Source organism: Myotis nattereri, assembly GCF_964212035.1.
Source record: "Myotis nattereri genome assembly, chromosome: 14".
In the NCBI taxonomy this organism is placed as follows: Eukaryota; Metazoa; Chordata; class Mammalia; order Chiroptera; family Vespertilionidae; genus Myotis; species Myotis nattereri.
In genome coordinates, this window is record NC_138089.1 from 55121602 (window position 1) to 55146445 (window position 24844).

Genomic DNA, 24844 nt, shown 5'->3' on the forward strand with positions numbered 1-24844 from the left:
GGGCAGTTAGGCAGCTGTTCCTGTGGAACCTTCTGCGCTGGTGGCCTCCTGAGTTCTTCCTCCCTACATACAAGGCAGGGGGACTTGCAGCAGAACAGGAGGGACGTTGCAGGGGGCACATTTCAAGCAAGTGCCTGGGGTCACAAAGAAATGTTCTGTGATAATCTTCATCATTTGTGTGGTCAAAGCAACACGTTACCCGTGCTTATTGCTAGTCATGCTCTGCAGAGGAGGTGGTGCTAATATTTGCGGTCTGAAATATACCAAGTATTATAAAGCGCCACATGCATGATGGTCTGTTTGATCCTTTCAACAAGGTGGCAGTGGGAATGATGCCTATTGTACAGACGAGGCTGCTGAAGCTCTGAAAAGCAAAATAAACTGCCTGTGGTCACAGCCAGTCGGTGGTCACGTCCATACCTCATGCTGTAGCTACATTTGCACACACCGGAGTCAGTATGAACGGAGCAAAACGTGTGCACACCCCCCTGTGCTCCCCAGGGAAGAGTGCCCACTCGCCCTGCCTGAGAGACCCCCAGGGTTCTTTCCACTCCTTCCTCTGCCCCCCCCCCACCTACCCCCCTGCTCTGGCTCTTGCTGCCATGGCAGGCATGTCTATGTTGAGAATGTTTAGCAAAGCAGACCCCATGGTCTGACTGATGAGAAAGTACATGATGAAACCACGTTCTGGTGTTTCTATATCACAGGATCTTGAACCTGCAAAGCAAGAAAGTAAAAATAAAAAAATTACCCCGGCCAGCGTGGCTCCGTGGTTGAGCATCGACCTTTGAACCGGGAGGTCATGGTTCATTTCCCAGTCAGGGCACATGCCCAGGCTGTGGGCTCGATCCCCAGTGTAGGGCATGCAGGAGGCAGCCGATCAATGATTCTCTCTCTCGTCATTGATATTTTTATTTCTCTCTCCCTCTCCCTTCCTCTCTGAAATCAATAAAAAATATCTTTTTAAAAAATAGATACAAGCAAAAATTCACATGACATTTCCCCCACAAAGTTCTATTCAGTTGGGCAGCTTTAAAAGAGTTTTGGTCCCTCTCCCTCCCGCCTCGCACGGGTTGATGGGTTTTTCTCAGCTTGGTTGTCTGCGGTTTCACAGCTCCCCGTCACCTCCCTTCTGAAGCCGGTAATAGAAACAGATGGTGGCAGTGTGCTGCCTGCGCCTTCGCTCGGGGTAGCTCTTTGCCGGCAGCCCTGTGTCTTCCTCAGAAGGATTCTTGGTTCATGCTCTGTCTTTGGGTTTTTCTGGCCAGGAGGACATGGAGTGAAGATTTGGGGACCCCCATTATCTGTGCCCTGGTATTTAATTCAATCTCAAGACACCTGAACTAGATCTGGGTAGAAGAACTTGACAGAGAAAACCCACTGCTTCCGGTAATTTTCGTAATTAAACCATATTGACTTGCCCTTTATTTTATAGCTTCTTCTTATTGATTATGTACTCTAATCCTTTCCTGTAGGCTGCCTGGTTGTTGTCATTGATGTTTTCTACAGGACTGGGTCGTTTGGGTCCTATTTGGTGCCTATGTTTTCAGCGTTTTGCATATGAGTATCTGTGCAAACATGTAAGCGATGACTTTAAAGGGACATTTTGTACTACTGGTTTTATTTAAAAGATAGAAAACTGTATTTCTCCTCTCTTGATTGACTACATGGCAAACACAGGAAGAATGTACTCTGCTGCTGCTGCTAAAACAACCCTGATGGGGCGAGTGCTGCAGGTGTGGCTGTCTTCCCTGCAGACGTCTGAGTCTGCGGCTGGATCCTACTGTATTCCAGCCGGGCGTAGGAGAGTCCGGTCTGAATGGGAGGGTGCTGACCTATTCCAGGCTCATTCTACACTCGGGCTTCATGGGCAGCAACGGAGGGGATATGTATGTTCTTGGGGATTTCATTGTTTAAGCCTGGATTTTCACAGAGCTCCTGCAGAATGCTAAGTGTCTACCACCCAGAAGGGACATTAAGGGACTTCTCAGGGTCCTTAAGCTAAGAGCTACATCCTTGGATCTGTATTTAATGTTATGGTCATCAAAGTCATAGATGTACCTACATGAAATATCAGCTAGTTCTCTTGATTTATGGTACAAAAAATAACAACAAATAAAGCCACAGTAGTCCCTTCCCCCCCCCCCCCCACCTCCACCCTAGTCCTGCTTGCTAAATGCAGTCATTTTCAACTTTAGCTTTCTTTTGGTATTTATCTTCATACTTCTAAATGGCTTGGCTTATCTCTTTATTCCTTAATATGAAAAGATTTTATTCTGTTATTCCTCCAAACTCCCAACACATACAAGTCATTACAAAGGGCGGGGATTGAGAAGGGAAGCAAGCATTCTGAAAGTCAGAGTATCATGGGAGCCACAGGAGAAACAGCATTTCGGAAACAGTGCAGAGGGCGAACACATCCATTATGGGCTGAAATGGCACCTGAGCGAAGACGGATGGCGTGGCCCCTTGACTTCACAGGAAGGTTTGGGACCTTGGAGGGCAATGCCGGTGGACTACACGGGATTATTTGAGGAGGGGATGGGACTGAGGACGTTAACACTGCTTGTGAGCCATAGAGACTCCAACAGCCAGCTTGGGCCTTAATTGGAAGGGGAAACACCTCACTCTAGACCAGTGATGGCGAACCTATGACACATGTGTCAGGGGTGACACGCGAACTCATTTTTTTGGTTGATTTTTCTTTGTTAAATGGCATTTAAAGATATAAAATAAATATCAAAAATGTAAGTCTTTGTTTTACTATGGTTGCAAATATCAAAAAGTTTCTATATGTGACACGGCACCAGAGTTAAGTTAGGGTTTTTCAAAATGCTGACACGCCGAGCTCAAAAGGTTCGCCATCACTGCTATAGATTCTATAGTATAGAGCAGCGGTTCTCAACCTGTGGGTCGCGACCCCTTTGGCAGTCGAATGACCCTTTCACAGGGGTCATCCTGCATATCAGATATTTACCTTACGATTCATAATAGTAGCAACATGACAGTTATGAAGTAGCAACAAAAATTAATTTAGGGTTGGGTCACTACATGAGGAACTATATTTGAAGGGCCAGAAGGTTGAGAACCACTGGTATAGAGCATGATGTTACCTACCACTAATGAAACAGGTTACTAAACCAAAAATGTAGGAATTGGGCACATTTCTTAATACGAGCGTGAAGATGTTATCAGAGCAGAACTGGCACATTGATGTGTCAGGACCTGAGCGGTGAGGCAGTATCGGATGCAACCGTGTGGTGCTGGAAATTCGGTTGCAAAAAGCTGTGATCATTTGTATTCTGAGGACGAGGAAGACGAGATGCAGGGAGATAAACTGACATCTTCCAGGCCACACACTGAGTGATGAGGTGGGGAAAGAATCCATAAGTGTTGACTGTTCTTTGCCGTCTCCGTCATGCTAATCAGCCCCGAAAGATGCAAGCTGTCCCTTCTGGGCCAGCGTAGCTTGGAGTGCAAATTTCTGCAGCTGGAGCAAGAACTGCAGCTCTTGCAAATGAACTCTGTTGAATTCTCTTACTTCAAGTTGGTTCTGACAAGTAAAAGAAGGAAGTCCTGATCAGCTTTTTAAATAAGAAGGCAAAAGAAAAGCCATATTCAAATAACCTTTAGTCCTGCCTCCAGACAGCTGAGGCTAAAAGAAATCATTTCATTCCCCCTCCCCCCACCCCAACCCCTGGTTGACAACTGCCTGGCTGTGTATGCATCAAACTCTCCGAACCGTACAAAGAGGAATGAATCAAGCTCGAGAGTGAAGCCAAGAGCCACGGAGACCGCCTAAGACAGTGATGGCGAACCTTTTGAGCTCGGAGTGTCAGCATTTTGAAAAACCCTAACTTAACTCTGGTTCCGTGTCACATATAGAAATTTTTTGATCTTTGCAACCATAGTAAAACAAAGACTTACATTTTTGATATTTATTTTATATATTTAAATGCCATTTAACAAAGAAAAATCAACCAAAAAAATGAGTTCGTGTGTCACCTCTGACACGCGTGTCATAGGTTCGCCATCACTGGCCTAAGAGATGGGAAAGTTCAGGGAGGCCAGTGCCAGTGGCCTCAAGTCTGGAGAAGGCTCCTTGAGGGCCAGATGGGGACAGCAGGGCAGGCCCTGCCAAGGCCAGAATGGCTGCTGGGCCCAAGCCCTGTGAGTGACACCTGGGAAAGTTCTAGAAGGAACAGAGGGTACCCTGACATCCACCGTCAGGCCGCTTCAAAAATGGATTCTTCCATAGACCTTTCTTGGGCAATGGTGTTTCCCTTGGTTTTTAGCCCTTACACTCCAGCCTCCTTCAGAGCTCTTCTCCCATCTCACCCCCATGGAGTCGCTAGGACACAAGTCTCGACAGCTGATCTGTGGAATCCATGGACTCCCCCCAACCTTGGCCATCCACCATTCAGCCACCTTATCTTGTAATTCTCATGTTCTCTCCTGTGATTCTGTGTTTCCCTCAGGCTCCTGCGAACCCAGTCTCTGGAATGGTTCTACAATAATGTGAAGAGCCGCTTCAAGCGCTTTGGCAGCGCCAAGGTCCTGAAAAACCTGTACAGGAAGCACCGGCTGGAGAGCGGAGCAGGCTTCGACATCCTGGGTATGCTGGCTGCCTCTTGCTCTGGGAGTCCTTGGGGGGCAGAGGGGTGGGGGTAGAAGAAGGCCTTGCCTGGAGGCCCCGTATGCTGAGGCACACTCCCCTGGACAGAACGAGCTCCTTAAATATCCCCCTCTAGTGAGGAGCCAAAACAGGACATAAGTCAAAGCTTCTGTTAAGTTCTGAGTCTTTTGGTTCCAGCAGCCCCAGTGGGCTGGGTATATTAGGAGCTCGGAGGACCAAAGTATTGCTGCAAATTGTGGACATTCTAATTCTGGATCCTTAGAAAGAAAAGATTCTTAATCATCTTTCCCTAATGATTACAGCATCAGGAAGTCATCTTGGGTCGATTATGTAGACTAGGTCCGCACTCGGAGAATATGGCCTCCACTTCCCTTTCCTCCTACTCCAAAATGGTGTCTATACCAGGCCCCGGATGTGAGGGGAAGGGAGAGTGAGAAAAATGTCAGCTTCCTCCAGAAAGCCTAAAGGATGACGCCTGCGTACGCTGTTTTATTCAGTTCAAACAGCCAATGTAGGTAAACCAGAATGAGGAAGTAGTATATATATATATCCCACATTCAAAGGCTGTTAAATCGCGTTGTTTACCCATATCTTCAGGAAAAAAAATCACTTTTGTTGTGGTAAACAACCCGCTTCCCTATTTATAATGGTCTGGCCCTCTAGCAACTTTAGCATGAAATTATAGCTAATTTGCCTACAAACGTCAGGTGGTCATAATAATCTGGCCACTCAGTGTATATGCTATAGTTCTAGTAGACCAGCCAGTACAAAGAAATTGTTGTCAGAATATAAAAAGCACCTCTTCCAAAGAAAGGCTGTTTTTTCCTGTCTAGAGGGAGGTTTTTCCCCTATCACTTTGCTGACGCGGGTGAATGCTTTTTATGCACAAGAAAGAGGTGAGGGCAGATCTCCTCCATCTCATTTAGAGCTTTTTCACCATCCTTGTTTTGTATTCTCCAAAACAGGACGGAAGCCTTAAACGTGGAGTCATTAGCGCCTTTTGTGGTAGTTGTTAGAATCTCTCTCTTCCTGCCTATGGCGAAGAGAGCAGTGCCCAAGGTTGCCACCGATTATTTTTATCTTCCCTTTGTAGGGTTTTCTAAAAATATGTTTCTAGAAGTGGAGGCAGAAAAGAAACTTTAAAGTAAAGGTGGTCACAGTAGTTTTTCAACCCAAAAATATTTCTCAAGAAAGTTCCAGAATAGAATCGGCTCACTCGTTTGCATGCCGTCTTTTCTTTCCTCTCTTGTACATCCTCCGGTCTGCTTTAGGGACCCCTTTACGTGTCCCCAAATTCAAATCTCATCGGCATTCTCTAGGGCTTAATGCAAATGGAAAGGAAACAAACCTGTGTAGAGACTCTCACAGCACAGAACACAATTCTGATCTCATTCCATTTCTCCCAGTGGCGCCACCGGTGGAGCAGGCTGACACGAATCCCAAGTGGGCCAGCTCAGGGCTTTGAAACCCTCCAGGGTCATTTTCAAAGGATGATCGTTTGCTGGGAATAACTGTCTGCCATGATTGGAACAGATGTAGGTCCCGGGCCCTCAGCGATTCACCACTTCTTTCACCTGGCGCTCAGTCACAGCACTTAGCACACTGCATCCGGTGATGGTTGACTAAGCTTCGCTCCTGCTGGGCCACGTGGAGATCCTTTGTCTCTGTGTCCTCAAAGCAAGGCTCAATGCCCGGCATGTATTATGATCTCCATATTGCACTAGCTAGTTCAGTCTTAAAGCATTTTGTAGGTACCAAGACACTTCATAGACATAGTAGAATTGGTTGCTTTAATATGATTGGTATCTCCATTTTAATTACGATTTCCTCTTGATACACATGAAAACAAGCTGATGGGAGACACTTTATGAGATGGTACTCAAAAAGTAAAGCCATGATCACAAAACAATGAGATTTATTCTGCACGCCACCTAGAAAATTTAGTCCCACCTCAAGTGCTTACATGGCCTCCTGGTTATGTGAGATGAGTGGGGAGTCATTACCATTGTCTTCTAGCTACAACCCAACACCCTTGTGTGGTTGTCATCTGCCATCCTCAATCCTGACTACCCATTAGAATCACCTAGGGTGTTTTATAAAAAACAAGCCAGTGCCCAGATCATCTTCCAATGCTCAGTCAATTACTTCTGAATCTCTAGAGGGGACTCTGTACAGATATTGTTTAAAGCTCTCTGGATAATCCTCAGGCACAGCCAATTTCTCTATAATTTGTTCAGGAGAATTCTGAATAAATGGCTCCATCTTCAGTTCACCTAAGGGTGCTTGCTCAAGGTCACATGACTAATAACTTGCAGGTCCAGGAGCTGACCTCACATTTCTCTGAATTCAATCCATTTTTCTGTCTTGGATTCCACATTGCCTCCAAAGAAGGTACTGGAAGAAAGTTGGGGTGGTAGCAATGCTACACCAGGAATTATCAATGTGAAAAGAAAAATGTGATTGATCCAAAAGTGTAGCATTGTTGTGTAACCCAGTGATTCACTAACCTGTCAGCAGGGCTAACTTCAAGTGGGAAATGGTGGTTTGCCAATTTGGTGCGTCTGTGCTCCCTGAAGACCTTTGATAATCATGATTTCTCCCTCTCTCCTTTCTTCCCCCTCCCCCAGGAGGAAGCTTTTTTGAGGCAAACCTGGAGAATGAAGGAAGTGTCTCAGGCAGTGATTCAACATTTTATAGGCAATCAGAAGGTAAACTTGCTTAAGAATTTACAGCTAATGGAAGGTTGGAAGAATAGAAGCACCTTCTACCGGGAGATACTGTCCAGATCTCCCAGTTGCATTATGAACACTTGATACAACTATGTATTGCTGTGTGGGAGTCTCCAGGGGTTGCCATTTGTATGGATCCGTCATCAAAATAGATGAGTAAATCCAAGGTATGGCCTAGAGAAGGGTATTTGCTACCCAACCGCCAGATACTTGGTGATCAACTAGTGAGTGTTTGGAGTTGGAATATAAAAATCAACATACCTGGGCACTTCATATTAAAGTATTCTTATAAAGAATGTACCACTTACTGATTAACTTCTACTTTTTTATACCAGTGTAATAGTTCCCTCAGAGCAGAGGTTAAAAGCAAAAACAAATTTCTAGTTTCAAATAAAGCCTTTTCCGACACTTCAGCTCCTTCCCCAGAGGTCTGAGCAGAAGAGCTTCCAGTGGAGCCGTCACTTTACTTGTCATTTCCTTTCAGAAAGCGACCTCTGTTCTGTTTCCTAGGACACAGCATGATGGACACATTGGCTGTTGCCTTACGTGTGGCCGAAGAGGCCATCGAGGAGGCGATTTCCAAAGCAGAAGCCTATGGGGACAGCCTGGTATGGACCCCCTTCTCCTCTCTGGGGCGGTGTGGGTCGGGGTCCTGGCTGCCAGAGAAAAGTGCTGGTTGTCAGGAAACCAGTGTCAACCTCTCACCCCCACGAAAGGGACTGTACCCCAAACCTGCCCAGCAATCGGCCATTCTCTTCCCTCCCTCTGCAGGACAAGCAGAATGAGGCCAGTTACTTGCGGGACCACAAGGAGGAGCTGACTGAGGAGCTGGCCACGACTATCTTGCAGAAGGTAGGTGGCCCGGCCACGCGATGACGGCAACTTACCACCCTGGCCCAGAGCGGGGCCTCCCGAGAGCTGTAGAGCAACCACTGGCGTGGCTGTTGTCTTGGGCACCATTTCTGCACCTTGTCGTTTTGTCCCCTGTGCTCAGGAGGCTAATGCAGAGGGATTGCACTGCAAAATCTAGGACAAAGGATGGAGGGTGCTTGCCTTTAGGGATGGAGCTGGTGGGTGGGGAGCCAGGAATTCAGCGCTGAGCAGGTTACTCACTGGCTTCCTGTTTCCGGAGCTTTGTGTGTGTGTGCATGCCTGTGTACATGTGTGTGCGTGTGTGCATGTGTGGGTATCCTCTTCTTACACTTCTCAAACAGTCTTTTGCCGAAAAAGCTTGCAGTCACCCCCTGCTACCTACGTTGCCTAAACTGTCCTTTGCCAGGTGTGTCAGTAATGACAACTTAGAAGCCACACACCCCCAAAACTCTGCGGCTTTAAACAGGCTTATTTCTGTGTTCCACGGCCAGTTCGCCAACCCCGAGAGTTCACTTCAGTTCTGACCCTAGGCAGAGAGCACTCAGTCCCACAAGATGCCAGTGCAAGTCTCAGGAATCCCCGCGTCACCCACGTCTGCCCAGCCCTCTGCAAATTCAGGGCTTCCGATGACCCTCCCTCAATTTGGATAATTTGTCAGAACAACTGATAGAACGCAGGAAAGTGCTTTAGTTACAGTGACCTCTTTATTATTAGAAAAGATGCAAATGAACAGCCGGTGGAAGAGATGATGGGACCACAAGATCTGTGGAATGGGTGTACAAACTGTCCATGCCCTCTCTGTGCCTGGACCAGCTAGGAAGCTCCCCAAGCCTCAGTGTTTCAGAGTTTTTAATAGAGGCTTCATTAAGTAGGCATCATTGCTTAAGTTAGTGGTTCTCAACCTTCTGGCCCTTTAAATACAGTTCCTCATGTTGTGACCCAACCCTAAAATTATTTTCGTTGCTACTTCATAACTGTAATGTTGCTACTGTTATGAATCATCATGTAAATATCTGATATGCAGGATGGTCTTAGGCGACCCCTGTGAAAGGGTCGTTCCACCGCCAAAGGGACCGTGACCCACAGGTTGAGAACCGCTGGCTTAAGTCATTGACCACCTGCATGAACTCAGTCTTTAGTCCCTGTCCCCTCCCCAGAGGTTGGGGTAGAGCTTAAAGTTCCTTGGTTTACAGGATTGGGTTTTAATTGCTTTTCAATTACAGTTGACATACAATATTATATTAGTTTCAGGTTATAACTTAGTGATTAGGCATTTATGAAATGGTCACCCCAATAAGTTTCATACCCACCGGATACCATACATAGTTATTACAGAATTACATCCCATGACTGTTTTGTGACTACCAATTTGTACTTCTTCATCCCTCACCTTTTTCACCCATCAGCCAATCCTATCCAATCTGGCAACTATCCATTTGCTCTCTATATCTATGAATATGTTTCTGTTTGGTTTGTCCCTTTATTTTGTTTTTAAGATTCTACATGTAGGTGAAATGGTATGGTATTTGTCTTTCTCTGGTTGTTTTTTTTTTTTTAGCCACCAGCCTCCTCCTATCTAGTGGCCCTGGCCATGAGTCACCTCATTAGCATCACAAAGACACTCTTGTCACTCAAAATATTCCAAGGATTTTTGAAGCTCTGAATCTGGAATCAGTCTAACAGCACATATATTTTTTATTGTACCACAGTTTCTTTCTCGCTCATACATCTGTACTGGCTCCATCTAAAGCAGTGGGTTGGGGTCAAGTGTGTTCACTCTGGGGCCCTACCTCATTTACCTCACCAGCTACTCATGACCATGACCAAGCACAAGGCAGCAAGAGGAAGCCAGTGACGTCTATCAAGGCCTAGGCTCAGCCATAACTCCCTGTAGCCCACTCCCTCCTCACATGCCATTGGCCAAAGCCAGGCACACAGTCAACACAAAGCCAAAGGTGGGAGGTACACTTGATCCTCGAACACTGTGGGGGTTGGGGTGCCAACCACCTGTGCAGTTGAAAATCCATGTATAAAGTAAGTCAGCTTTCTGCTTATGCAGATTCTCAACTGCACTAAGAAAAATACAGGTAAGCCTGGCTGGTGTGGCTCAGTGGTTGAGTGTTGACCCATGAACCAGAAGGTCACAGTTTATTCAATTCCTGGTCAGGGCACTTGCCCAAGCTGCAGGCTGGGTCCCCAGTAGGGGGCGTGCAGGAGGCAGTCAATCAATCGTTCTCTCTCATCATGGATGTTTCTATCTCTCCCTCTCCCTTCCTCTCTGAAATCAATAAAAATATATTTTTAAAAAAGAAAAATACAGTTGACCCTTGAGACACACGGGTTAGAACTGCATGGATTCACATATATGTGGATTTTTAAAAATTTGCGTATAAGTAGACCCATGGAGTTCACATCTGTGTTATTCAAGGGTCACCTGTATATCCTCCCTGTCCTGGAAGAAGCACAGAGTCACGGAACAAAGGGAGCATTGGACAAATTCAGTCTTCCTTTTAGTCACAGTAAGTCATGTCTCTTCCACAACACTCTTCCCACCTAACGAGCCCCAAATGCCTCAGTCAATAACAGATCAAAGTCATTGTACATGTGACTCAGAGTCAGTTCCTTTTAAGATGGAGACCTATGACCTAAGCAAACAAGTCACCTGTCCCCACATACCAACACACAATGCCGAGATAGGACAGCAACACTGCCCCACCCACCTGCAAAGATGGGGGTGACCGGTCCATAGCAATTCTGAAACCCTGCTAGGTGCACGTGCCAGGTCCCCACTCTGCAGGTCGGGGGTGGGCCTTGATTAGGCCCAGGTCTGTCCCTGGGAATGCACTGTAGTTCATTGCTTCCCTTGGCTCTCAGCCTTCCTCTTCATCATCTTGTCTGGTCCAAAAAGGCATTGGAGGATATGCTCATCTTGGTGGCTCAGCTGTTTTCTCAGCTGCTTCCTGCCTGTAGGAAGTTGGGAGCCCAGAGACCATTGTATAAATGGACTCATTCAGTCCCCATGGCTGTGCCCAACACAGCAAGCGGAGCGAGCAAGCCGAAGCCAACCCTGATGACTCCTGCTGTCTGCCCCCTGCACAGGCCTTCCCGTTGCTTCCTAAAATCAAGATTTACAGCCAGAGACTCCGGTTTGAGATCCAGCTCCACTCTTTGTGAGCTGTGCATCCTTAACTGGTAACTTAACCTCTCTGAGCCTGTTTCCTCATCTGTACAACAGGTATAGTTGCAGTCTCTAGCTCTTAGCAGTGTTTTGAGGATTAAATGAGATAAAGCATCTCTGGTGCCTGGCCCAGCGTCTGGCACATGATAGGCACTTGGTAAAGAGAAGAAGTCGTTGCCGTCATAAAATGATTATTTGTAAACTGTAAAGTGCTGTGGAATGTTCAAGGCCATGGTTGTACTGTTTTGTCATAAGACAGATCTGAAGGAGGCTGGCCTTCTGTTGAAACCAAGCTCTTGCGTGGCTGAAAGAAAAATCTCAAAGGTGGTCCCGGTCACTCTACCTAGACTCCGAGGCCTCTCTGGTAACTCTCCCCCTTTGTCACCCCACCTCCTCCCCAGATCATAAGAAAACAGAAGAGCAAAGGTGAGCAGCAAATGGAAGAAGAGCCAGAGTGGTCACAGCCCCAGAGCTGCAGTGCGAAGGCAGCCGACGAGGGGACCGCAGCCTCCCCGGGAGGCCACCCTGCCTCCAGCATCCGCTGGGTGAGTCTCCAGGCAGTAACGCAGGCGTCCTGCACGCTCTCCCCGGGAAACGGGGTCAGCACACGGAACCATCTGTAATTAACTCGTGTGCCCACCGGCTGGCATAAAGGAATAGGGTGGTGGGCAGGGGGAGAAACTGAAAAAGTGTGTGTGAGTCCGGGTAGGAGAGTGAGGGAAGAGAAAGAAAGAATAGATACGAAGGGACTTTGAAGAATACAGAGGTAGGTTTCTCCACACAGACCAATCCAGGGAAAATCAAGATGTCAGTAGGCACTTTTTCATTCATCCCGGAAAGAGCTGTACGAAGTCCCTTGAGGAAAATAAAAAGCTGTATCAGGAAGACCACTTGCTTTTCCAAAACCGGAAAGGTAGAGCAAGAGAATGGCCACTGCCATCTGAGTCACCAAAATGGCCACATCGAGACATAATTGGGAAGTCGTGGTGTGGCTCAGCCTTCCTGTCTGTCACCCTGAGACTAAGCCAGGGGTGCAATCTGGAAGCACAGTGCCCTTCCTGTGACCCGGGTCTGGGCCTGCTCATGTCTGCAGTAGCGGCACCCGGCCTGTGAAATGCAGGCTCTCTGTGTAAGGGGCCCCAGCGGAGGACCGCAGAGCGTGGGAGAAGCAGAGGCTGGGCCTGGGGAGGCTCAGCAAGAGGAGGACTGGCTAGTTGGGCGTGGGTTCCACGGCTCCAGGTGCCAGCAGGCAGAGCATGGGGCCAGGGCAACACACAGGTTCAGCTTAAAACTGGAAAGTCACGTGAGTGGGGGACCAATGCCTACTGCTTACCCCACTCCTCCTGGGGGTTAGGGGCAAGCACCCCCTTTCTGAACAGAGTGAAAGAAGGGTGTGCAGAGCAGCCCCATGGCAGACACGCCAGCCCAGAAGGGATGGTCAGCAGCCTCGCCTGCATAGACTCTGCCCGGGATTCACCAGTCGCCAGGCGCGTGGGGGTGACAGGGCGCATCCTTACGGCTTTATCAGAGATTTCACTTCACTGGCTGATTGGCAGGACCTTCCGTTGTCAACATGCTGTCAGCTTATTTCGCTGCCGCCTTCACCGAGGAAGCCTTTTAGCACAGGGTTCCCACTTGGGTTCTACGCTAATGCCTCCGGGGCTTTCTCTTCTTGTCAGGAAACCTGTCTCGCCAGCCGCCTGCCTCCCACGAGCGAGGTCTTCACTCTGCCTTCGACACCGAGGTAGACAGCGCTGACTCATTTCTTACTTTTTTCCCAGGCAAAGAGCAGAATATGGTTTATTTCCCGATGCTGGGATAGAGTAGGGCCCAGTGGAAGTCCCTCTCTGACTCTAAAGCATCTTTTGAATCTCTTTGTAAGTTATGTCGACTCCGCAGGATCTGTCCACTTTTGGGGTTGGGGCGGGGGGCAGGGCATCACAGCGGGTATCGGGAGATAGAACCTCGAGTTTGTGGTTTGAATAAAGGCCCATAAAGGACATTGGTGCACCCCCTTGGGTAAGCACTCCTTCTGGTTTACACTTTAACCCCAGGTTGTGTGGCCTGGCAGGGGTGTGGGCACTGTACCACAGGGACAAGATCACTACAACCTTCACCCTGGACTTGGATGGTCATCAAGGAGTCTCCTCCTGGCCCCTCCTCTGAGTTCTCCCTGCGCCGGGATTTGTACCACGGAAACAGCGGGTTTTCACCGAAGCGCTAGTCAGGAGCCACACTGTGCTCATGGGAACCGCCCCACACAGAGCCGCCTGACGGGGAATAAAGAAAAATCCCGCATCCAGCTCGGCCCCGGGCACAGTTGGCCCCTCTGAGCAGCCTGATTGCAGTGGTCACAGGCCTACTTCCCTTGGCCAGGACCCCTAGCCCTTCCCCTCTAACCAGCACCATAGCAGGGCCAGCCTGGGACCCTCGAGGTGGGGGCACATCCAGTGGACAAGGGTCAGCTTCCTCACGGGGTCCATGCAGTGCATCTGGGCACACTGCCCACCCACATGGGCGAAGCCAGTGCTTCCCCTCTTTCTCCTCCCCTCCCACCCCCCGCACCCCCACCCTCACCCCCCGCACTCCTGCCCCAACTGGCCCACTCCAGGCCCTGGACCCCTGTGATGAAGGAGCCTGTGCTGGGACCACATTCGGGAATTGGGACCTGAGAGGGACTGAGCCTGGTCAAGGCCACCACATTGCCTGACTGGGAGCCCCGTTCATCTGGAATACAATATGAGTGGCAGCCCCAGCACGATGGCCACAGATGCTGATGAGGCCCCAGTGGGAGGGGACAGGAACCATTGCTGGGTAAGGAGCAGGCACTGTCTGCCCATCACAGTGGGGATGCAGGTATCATTAGACCCATTTTACAGGTGAGGAAACGGAGGCTAAAGCTTTCACATAACTTACTTAAGGCCACCCATGTGCTGGTTGGTGGGGCCAGGCATTGAATACCCTTTTCCTGCTCCAATGCCCTTGATCTAGCGCAGTGGTTCTCAACCTTCCTAATGCCGCGACCCTTTAATACAGCTCCTCATGTTGTGGTGACCCCCCCAACCATAAAATTATTTTCCTTGCTACTTCATAACTGTAATTTTGCTACTGTTATGAATCATAATGTAAATATCTGATACAGTGGGGCCTTGACTTACAAGTGTCCCGACTGACGAGTTTTTTGAGATACCAGCTATCTCTTGGCTGATTTTTTTGCATTGAGTTGATAGAGTAATTTGAGTTAACAAGCTCCTTAACGAGCTCCGTCTCTGAACGAATTAAACTCGTAAGTCAAGGCCCCACTGTATGCAGGATATATTTTCATTGTTACAAATTGAACATAATTAAAGCATAGTGATGAATCACAAAAACAATATGTAATTATGTATGTGTTTTCCGATGGTCTTAGGCAACCCCTGTGAAAGGGTCGTCCAACCCCCAAAGGGGTCACGACCCACAGGTTGAGAGCCGCTGATCTAGCGTCTTCCTCTGTACGGCTCGGGGGAGTAACTGCGCCGAGTTCGGAGCGCTGCAGGCTCCCTGGGCTTAACTGCAAATCCCAAACCTAATTCATTCCCATTCAGCCAGGATTTCTCATCTGTTCTCATGAAAGAAAGTTCAGCGTGATTGTTCTCTTTTTAATTTCCTCCGTTATTGTGTGGCTCTCTGCCTGTAGGGGGTCAGCACCATCGCCTTTCAAAGCCTTATGATGCAATATCCTAAAAGGTCTAGCCCAGGGTTATAATTCATTCGGTGCCTGTCCCTTTGGGCGCCTGTATATAAAAATGTGTCTCTGTAATAATAATACGATGATCCTCTTGATATCATGATGATGGCCTCAGGGGCCAGGCACTCGGGATATGCCAGTGACTAAGCCCAGCCCTGACTCTCTGTCTCTGCTCTTTTCTTTTTTATTTCCCTCCCCCGTTTCACTGAATCACTGCTATTTTCTCCCTCATAGTTGCTCTGCCCTCTGACTGGCTGTCATACAGACCTGAAGTCATTTTTTATTATTGTTATAATTATTGGATTGAATTCAATGGCTACGACTGACCCTACAAATACAAAGCAAAGCTGTCTCAATTGTTGAGTCATCTGACCATTATTACTGGTCCCTTTGCTCCCAAGCCCTCGATGCTAAAAACGTTCTGTCCCTGTTTTATGCTGTGAGCTCCTTGATCGCGAAGACTGTTCTGATAGTGATTGGTGCCTCGGGGAGCCTGCCCTGTTGGCCATGACGACAATTAGAGCAATCATAGTGCCGTTCCAAGAGGTGTAGGTAGAATGCTCTGCTGCCGCCCACTCAGGACGCAGCGACTGTAAAGGAAGGGGCAGTTGGCCCTTGAAAAACGGGGCTTGAACTGCGCAGGTCCACTTCTCTGTGGACTTTTTTCCAACAAATACTGTATTTTCTCTTCCTTATGATTTTCTTAATATTTTTTTTTTCTCTAGCTTACTTTATTATAAGAAAACAATATACAACCTGGCCAGTGTGGTTCAGTGGTTGAACATCGGCCCATGAGCCAGGAGGTCCTGCTTGGATTCCTGGTCAAGGCACATTGCCTGGGTTGTGGGCTTGGTCCCCAGTGGGGCATGCAGGAGGCAACCAATCAATGATTCTCTCTCATCATTGATGTTTCTGTCTCTTTCTCCCTCTCCCTTCCTCTCTCTGAAATCAGTTTCTTTAATTTGTTTAAAAAATGGAAGACAGTATATAATCTCTCTATATAAAGGCTAATATGCTAAGTGTCCATCCTGGTAATGATGTCACATAGCAATACCCAGCTTCCTCTCCCTAGCAACTAGCCTCCTTGGAGTTTCTTTAGCCTAGGAACATGACTTGCTTTATAGCCAGGTGGAAACATTTTACACTGTAACCAAATGTCTGTGAATGTCTGTGTTTTCCTGGGCCTCATCTCATTTGATCCTTACAGAAGTCCTGGAGTAGGTAGATAGGAGACACTTTGGAATCCTATTTTCTTTTCATTAGGCAGAAAACAGAGATTTAGAAAGCTTAGAAACTTGACCCAACTGAAAAGAAGTAAGGAATGGTGAACCTTGAAAGTGACTTCAGGTTTTCTCACTGCGCAGAATATAGTTAAACACTGCTGCAGTTAAATATTTTACCCTTTGTTCTCCCTGCATGATCTACAATAATAATCTGCTTCATGTTGATGTTTACTGCTGTGTTGCCGACAATTACCTGAAAGAGAAGTTGGGGTAATTCACTGGGCTGGAAAAAGTTTAGCTAAATCAGAAAGCAGGTCTAATTAAGCAAGTTTATTCTGTATCTATAAAAGGCTAAGTTGACTCCCGCATGCGCAATACATATAAAGCTCTTGCTGTGCCAAATGCACGCGTATGTTTCCATCTGTCATTGTCGATCGTGAATTTGGTTGACACTTCTATTATAGAGAAAGGGTGAATAGCAATATTAAAATATTTCGTCTAATTAATTTCCTTTCAATGTGCACAAATTCGTGCACCAGGCCACTAGTATGGATATAATACAAAATATGTTAATCAACTGTATTATTAGTAAGGCTTCCGGTCAACTATAGGCTATTAGTAAAGTTTTGAGGGGGGTCAAAAGTTATACGTGGATTTTCCACTGCACGGAGGTCAGCATCCCTAAACCCCACATTGTTCAAGGGTCACTGATCCCAGAGGTAACTGATGATCACACTGGGTGTCTCACCCAGAGCTGCAGGGCCGGAGAGCTCCGTGGCAGGTCCTGCTGGGTGCACGGTAGCCAGGAGTGCTTTGCTCCCAGGCTTCCAGCAAAGGCTCGGGCACAGCTCCCGGAGGGCGTGGAAAAGCATGGGCTTGGAGCCAGGCAGACCTGAGCTCAATGCCTGCCTCAGTTTACTCATGCACACCCAATCGGACTGAGTGAGAGGATGGATAAGGTGCCTGGCTCAGTGAGAGGCCTTAATAACTGCTCTTATTTTAGCTACTGTTTATTGAGTGTTTTCCATGTGCCCGGCCTGACACCGAACCCTTTGCATGAGGAAACAGGCTTAGCGTGGTTGAAGTTTCCCCCAAGAGCCCACATAGCAAGAGGAGGAGCCGGACTTGACCTAACACACCACCCATAGTCAGTGCCTGCAGAGTTAGGAGGCGCGGCCTGTTTGGAACTCGGATTCTCAAGTCCCTCGTTGCAAGGCTCTGCGGGCATGCCATGCTGGCATTCCCGGACCACGGGCTCCACCAGCGTTCCCAGCCCTCCGTGCGTACATGTGCAGACTCCAACTCAGGCCACCCTTCCAGACACCACCAGCCCTGCCTCTTCCACGAGCCTTCGGGTAGGTTAGAGGAAGGGAAGAAAGGTAGAGTCTGTGGGTGGGAAAGAAAGGGCACAAGCAGCCCAGCCCAAGGTTATGAGCAAATAAATTACTCAGGTAATCCCATCACTTCCCAGGAGCCGCAGAGCTTGAACTAACTGGTCCATAAAAGCATCGTTGTGGCGCCATCTACTGCTCAGTGTGTTTATTGCAACACATTTGTGGTGAAACCAGGTCTGGGCCTCTGAGTGGGCTTTTCCGCCCTGGCTGGAGACCCGGCCAGCAGTGTCCTGGGACTGGTTACAGACAGTCCTTTGGAGCCTTTTGTGAATATCAGGAAATAGCATTTTCTAGTGGGAAACAATGCTTGTCTGACATAGATTATAAAAGCCTGGCACCCCCAGCTTTCTCATGAGGAACATATATCCCATCTCCCCTGTTGGGACCAGCGAGGGACTTTCTATTTTTTGGCCTTGGCTTTTGTATCTTGGGGGACATTTTTGTCTCATAAAAATGATCCCAGCCACTTCCTGCAGACACACATGTAGATGCATCAATTACTATTTGAGCCTCCCTGTGTACATGTGCAGACTCTAACTCAGGCCATCCTTCTAGACATCACCAGCCCTGCTTCTACCACATATAAAATGAAACATTAAATATTATCCCCCCCTTTTTTAATTATACATTTTTATTGATTTCAGAGAGAAGGAGAGAGAGAGAGAGAGAAAGAGAGAAAGAGAGAAACATCAGTGATGAGAGAGAATCATTGATTGTCTGCATGGCCCCTGCTGGAGACTGAGCCTGCAACCCGGGCATGTGCCCTGACCAGGATCGAACCGTGACCTCCTGGTTCATAGGTCGATGCTCAAGCACTGAGCCATGCCGGCCGGGCTACTTTCCCCTTTTTTGAACATATACTCTGCATGATTTACAGTGAGGAGCTTGGAGATGGGAATAGGAAGTATCTCCTGTGAGCCTACAGTAACACTGCACCTGGCAATAGGCTGTCAGCTCCTCCAGGCCAGACCTGAGCCCCACACATTCAGTCACAAACATGGGACTGAGGACCACCCCCCCAAAAGTCTCTCCCGGCCTTCAGGGAGCTCATAGTCTGTGGAGGAGTCGAGCAGTTGCATGGGTACTGGATTTATCAGGGGGACCACTTCACACGTTACATAAATGTCTAATCACTATGTTGTGCACATGAGCCTAATATAATTGAATGTCAGTTGTGATGGGGAAAAAATATTTTTTGAAAAGTCATTCAGTCAGTTGGCCAAGGTATTACAGCAAAGGCCCAGGTCCAGCTGACTCCTGGGTCCAACCCCAACCACCCAGGCCCTGCCCATAGCTCCCCTCCTGGGTCCACCCCCAACCACCCAGGGCCTGCCTACAGCTCCCCTCCTGGGTCCACCCCCAACCACCCAGGCCCTGCCCACACCTCCCCTCCTGGGTCCACCCCAACCACCCAGGGCCTGCCCACACCTCCCCTCCTGGGTCCACCCCCAGCCACCTAGGCCCTGCCCATACCTCCCCTCCTGGGTCCACCCCCAACCACCCAGGGCCTGCCCACAGCTCCCCAGAAGCACTCTTTTTTGTCTCCTCGCACCTCCTTTTGTCTTCTTAGCACCTGTGGTGGGAGAGGAGGCATTGGGCTGTTGCATTGACCAGGCCTAGGGCTTGTGGACTGACCATTCTTGGCTCACTTGTCTATTGCAGCCCTGCTGAAACTGAAGTCTGGAGTCTTCGAGGAAAAGGTGCTTTCACTTCTGTCACATGCCAGCAGGTGGAGACAGACTGCTCGGTTGGATGAGCATTAGAGACAGTCCTTGGTTCACGTTGCTGTCCTAGACGCTGCCGGGGGCTTCACTCTTCCCTGCCCTTTCCCTCCTGGGTTTGTCGATATAAAAAGAGAAAACTAGGTCACCAGTAAAAGAGGATTCCTTCATTAAGTGACAAGGGAAACATGGGTCTCTGTTGATGAAATTCCTTATCTATAACATTTGAGCTTCAAATTCTCTATAGATGATATTTATAACATATTTATGATACAGTTTAAAGAAGGTTCCTGTCAGTCTTGGAGATCCCACTTCTCCTTGGATTGGAGTTTATTTCCCTTTCTTTCATTCAGGCGCCAAGTCGGACGGTGTTATGATAGTTCTGGGCTTGTGGACTGACCACTCTTGGCTCACTTGTCAATTGCAGCACCTACGTTGTGGCTTACTGTCCACCCTGCTGAAACTCAGGCTCGGAGTCTTCGAGGAAACGATGCTTTTACTTTTATTACATGTAATCGGCCTGAGAAATACTAGCTGGGGGTTGGCTGGATACGGAGCCCGTGAGAACTGGCTCTGTCTGTTCCATTAGTGCAGGCTGGCCGGCTGGCGGTGCAATAAGCAGGAACCGTTTCTGCCATTGTATGTCTATGTACTGATTTGCAGCTTTTAACCAGAACACGAGAAAAGCCCACACCGTCACTCTCCTCCACGCTGTGCAGTGTCGGCCGCCAAGCTGAAGGCGTTCCTCCCGGGGCCCGCGCCCCATGAGCTCACCCTTTCCCCTCCTTTCTGCCCACAGCGGTCCCCGTCCGAGTTCTCACCCATCGGAGAAGATGCCCTACAGACCTGTTTGCTGGAGGCTGCATCGAGGCAGCCGGGGAGCCTGGGCCAGCAGCCCAGGGGGGAGCCGGCGTGGCCCAGCTGGAGGAGCCTGGACAGTCCGGACCAGGCAGGTGAGTGTTTTAAGCAGCATCTAGTTGGCCTGTGGGTTAACTGTGCTGCTTGGAGGCTTCTGGCTGCCGCGTGGCCGCTCAGCTCTTCTCCTGTCATCTGAGCAGCATGTGCCCATTGTGGGCAGCCTGGGCAGTGTTCCCGTGAGACCCGTGGGACAGTGGGGGCTCCTGGACGTGTGTGTGCAACTCACATGGCTGCACAGCCCACGTCAGCTGCCTGTAGAGTGGATGGAGATGAGGACTAGCCCCTGGTCCATGGACAGGGGGAGGATGTCTCATACAGGCCAGGAACGCTAATCCAACCCAGCAGACATGTCAGCGTTCAGAGGGATTTGGGTCCCAGTGTCTGGTTATAAGAGTGTCCTTTCTGAAGCCCGACATATTCGTTAGGGTGACACTTGCTATGCCAAGTGAACCACACCTTTAGGTGGTTTAATGCCATAGTTTTAGTTCTCATCAGGCAGCCGTGCAGTGCCGTGTCCTGGCTGCAGGAGGCTTTCAGAGCCTCCTCAACCCTGTGGCTCTGCCGTCTCCTAGGGCCTCCGAGTCTTCTGCTGGTCATCCTCGCCCGGCCAGCAGGTAGAGGAAGAGAGAATGGAGAAGTCAGTGCACCCGCTGTCTAACCCCTCAGCAGGAAAATGACGCATGCACCACCTTCACTCCCATCCCAGGAGCAAGAACTAGTCACATGGCCCCACCTTCAAGCAGGGGATCCTGGGAAATGTAGTCCTGGCTGGGAAAATGCATCCCAGGAATGGGTGACACATGATTTTTTTTCCCCCTGCCACACAGGAGGAGGGCATTGCTGTTCCCTCTTCCTGCTCCTTCTCCTGGAATGCCTCACCTCTGTACAGGGCAATTGAACTTCCCTCTGCAGAAACTCCTCAACATCTATCACAGTCCTTTATTAAGCTGTCAAGTCATGTGATCCCTCCCAACCTTAGGGGCCCAAACTAGCTGAGTCCCTTTGCCAGAGTCACACACACATCAGAAGGCTGCCAGATGCTTGGAATCCCCTGGGGAGCAGCCGAGGGCGGGGAAGCGCCTGTGCTCAGGCCAGGGAGGTCTCTTGAGCCCCACAACTGGGATAAAGATGCTCACCCCACCCCACACAGGTCAGTTCCTTCCTCACCTAAACACGCATACCTGTGATGGAAGCTAGGAATGTTGTCCCCACAAGAGGGAGCCATAGAGAGTACTTCCACCCCATATTATCCCCCCAAATCTCGACCCCTTTCCTCAGCAACCGTAACAATAAATTAGCAGCAAAATACCCACAGTGCTTTCAAGGATTGTGGTATCACTTCTACTCTGTCAGGGCAAAGACTTAACCAGCAGCCAGATAAGCCAATCCTGTTGTTATCACAGTGCAAAGAATAAAAAACATGAAGTATTTTTTAACAGTTATTCTAAAGACCTTCCAAAAGAAGTCTTTTCCATGTGAACCTTTTAGGACCTGTCAGTAGAAATTGCGGAGATTCTGTGAGCACATGAAGTTTTCCTTGTGTATGCGTATGGTTTTGGGTTTCCTTAAGTGCATTTTCCCTTTCTAGATCAGTTTTCTTCCCCCTGCTGTTGCCCAACAGACCCACATTCATTCATTCGTTCATATTTTTTTTCTTTCTCTCTCACCTGGATGGAAAATTATCACAGAGAAGGAACTCTTAGATTCCACAGGACCTCTGAGAACATCACATAATAGATCTTCACTAAAGAGTAATAAATACCTAGCTTTTAAGAATCACTTTACAAGGGACAGCGACCACCTGCGGGCCCAATTTTGTTTATCCCTCCCATGGCGTTCCCAAGCACTGCCATTATCCTGCGTGCCAGGTGAAAGCCTTGCGGGTCAGTGAGGGTGAGTAGCTTGTCCAGGACCCCACAGCTGGGAGCACCCTGGCCCTCACCTGCAGACACCGTGGCTCCGATCACAGCTTTTTCAAATTGGCAGAGCCCCCCCACCTAAAAAACAAACAAGCAGCAGTGACAAGAACAGCATTTCAGAATTCAAACGTACACACTGGTACACTTAAAGGATATGATAAACCTTCTAAAAGACACTCCACTCCACAAAACAGTTCCCCGCTGAATTACGAGCACTCCGCATACATTTGCAGAGGGCTTTGCTTTTCGAAACACGATTGCGTGCATAATATTCCGTAAAACAAGGCACCCGCGTGTAATTCATCAGTTCTGTGTACGCATAAAACTTAGTTCAACAACATCACACACACACACATTTCACACTCGGTCCAAACATCCCTGCATCCCTCAGGAGGAAGATGGAAAATGAAAAATTAATAATAAATAAAGCGCTTGGGTAGGAAACCGCTGGTTTTCCTGAGGAATGCTGGGCCTTTGACGTTCTGAAATGTCCGGGCCAACCCCAGAGGTCCTGACCACGGTCTGATATGTACAGCAGGAAGCAGATCACTCCGAGGGGCATGGCCCAGCCTGAGGAGGCCTGGAGGCGGAGGTCACCGTAGAAGGTTAATGTCCACTGGGCTGTTGTCAGCAGCTCTGTTTCTGCGTCAGGGGGAGGGTTGGTTCTGGAGCCTGTCCGGTCCACAGCTGGGGTCAGCGCCGGGGGCACTGCGGGCGGAGTGAACCACAGCAACTCTGCCTCAGTCCTGACAGCGCTCACAGCAGCTCGTGGGTCCCCCCAAACACACACTCACTTAGAGACCTTGACCAAGCATCTCCTGTGCGCACAGCTGGGACGGGAAGATCAGGGGACGGTCCCTGCCCCCAGCTGCTCGCTGACTACCGTCTGCACAACCAGGAAAGGGTGAGAATTTGGACAGAAGAGTGGGTGGCGAGGAGCAGGGTCTCAGAGGATGCCCCCAGTGGACAAAGAGAATGTGGTCTTGGAGCCCAGATGCGACGTTGAGCAGTTCCCATGATGCAGCTCGACAACCAAGGTTTTCATAGGGTTGAGTGTTCGTGGAGATGTCTGTGCTCTTGCCGAGAAAGAAGTTGGCCAACTTCTAGCTTCCCCAGGGGAACATGGCAACCTGGGATTGCCAAAGGCAGGGGAGGAGAGGAGGCGGCACTGGGCTGACTCCCTCGCCACCTGCCAAGGCTGTTGTGAGTGAGGTCTGTACAGTTGCTGAGGGCAGGGTGTGCTAACCTGTGAGGTGGGCCAGGCAGGTGATGGAATCAGGTGATGGTGTCTTCTCCCATCCAGTGAGGAAAAGGAGGATCTAAGAGACAAAACCATGGCCAAAGTCAAAGAGCCAGGACCTGAGGCTGCCAGCAGCAGCCTTCCCCTCTCCCCGTCGCTGCCCAGGCCAGGCCAGCTGAGGACAGGAGTGGGGCGACTCTTGGAGACGGAGGGGACCATCTACCTGGGTGGCATTAGATAGGAGTCAGATCTCTGAGTTTCTCTTCATCTGTGCAGCACTGGGGCGCTGGGAGGCCTCGAGGGACTTCCTGGGGACCTTTAAACTTGTCCCCAGTTAGGTGTGCCCCTATGGACTTCCTAGAGCAGCTGCTCCCCAAGACCCCAGGAGCCAGTCATGGGGCAGTGGCAGGTGGCAGCCTCACCTGCTCTAAGCTGATAACGGCCTCTCTGGTTTCTCTCTCCCCCCCACCTACAGACCGGGCCCCCGTTTTGCAGAGCCCCGATGGGAACTGGGTGGCGCTGAAGGATGGCGCTCTGCCCCCCGCCCGCCTGCTGGCCAAGCCTAAGAGTGGCGCGTTCCAGGCCCTGGAGGCTGCCTCCAGCGCGGCCTCCGCCTACGACGAGATGGGCTCCGACAGCGAGGAGGACTTTGACTGGAGTGAGGCCTTGAGCACACTATGCCCAGGGCCCCAGGATCTGCCCAGGAACCCCCAGCCTCAGCCCACGCAGGCCCAAGGCTTGGACCAAGTCCCCTCCGCCACCTCTGCTCCCTCCAGGCTTTCCCCCCACCTCGAGGCCACGTGCTCTGACTCAGAGACGTCCTCCACGGGCTCCTCCCGGGAAACAGGACATCATCGGGCCAGACTGTCCTGGCTGCAGAGGAAGGCTCCTAGGACCCCTGTCGCCGAAAAGATGCACCTCCAGGGGGAGCTGGACGTGAACTTCAATCCCCAGGCAGCCAGCAGGGAGACCTCGGACAGCAGCGAGCCTGAGGAGGCCCCCCACGCGCCAGACCGGCGGGCACGGAGGTGGAGAAGGGCCCGCGTGGGCTCAGAGGATCCAAGCAAGGAGCTGTCTTCCCCCAACGCCCATTCCCAGGAGCCGAACACCCACCAGGTAATAAAATAGGTGCGTGCAAGCGCGCACGCGCACACCTTCCGGGAGGATGTGCACTCCTTCAAGCATGGTTGGCATAGACCAGTGATGGCGAACCTATGACACGCGGGTCAGAGGTGACACGCAAACTCATTTTTTGGTTGATTTTTCTTTGTTAAATGGCATTTAAA

At 49.6% G+C, this 24844-nt stretch overlaps 1 protein-coding gene across 1 annotated transcript in view; it reads left to right on the plus strand.

Moving 5' to 3' along the window:
* MYRIP (myosin VIIA and Rab interacting protein) overlaps positions 1-24844 on the plus strand; it is a 161611-nt gene that overhangs the window by 103713 nt on the left and 33054 nt on the right. The window contains exons 4-10 of the mRNA XM_081106553.1: positions 4479-4615; positions 7264-7344; positions 7876-7973; positions 8137-8217; positions 11818-11961; positions 20281-20434; positions 24034-24674. Coding sequence (XP_080962679.1) covers positions 4479-4615; positions 7264-7344; positions 7876-7973; positions 8137-8217; positions 11818-11961; positions 20281-20434; positions 24034-24674 — 1336 coding nt within the window. The remainder of the gene's footprint in view (positions 1-4478; positions 4616-7263; positions 7345-7875; positions 7974-8136; positions 8218-11817; positions 11962-20280; positions 20435-24033; positions 24675-24844) is intronic.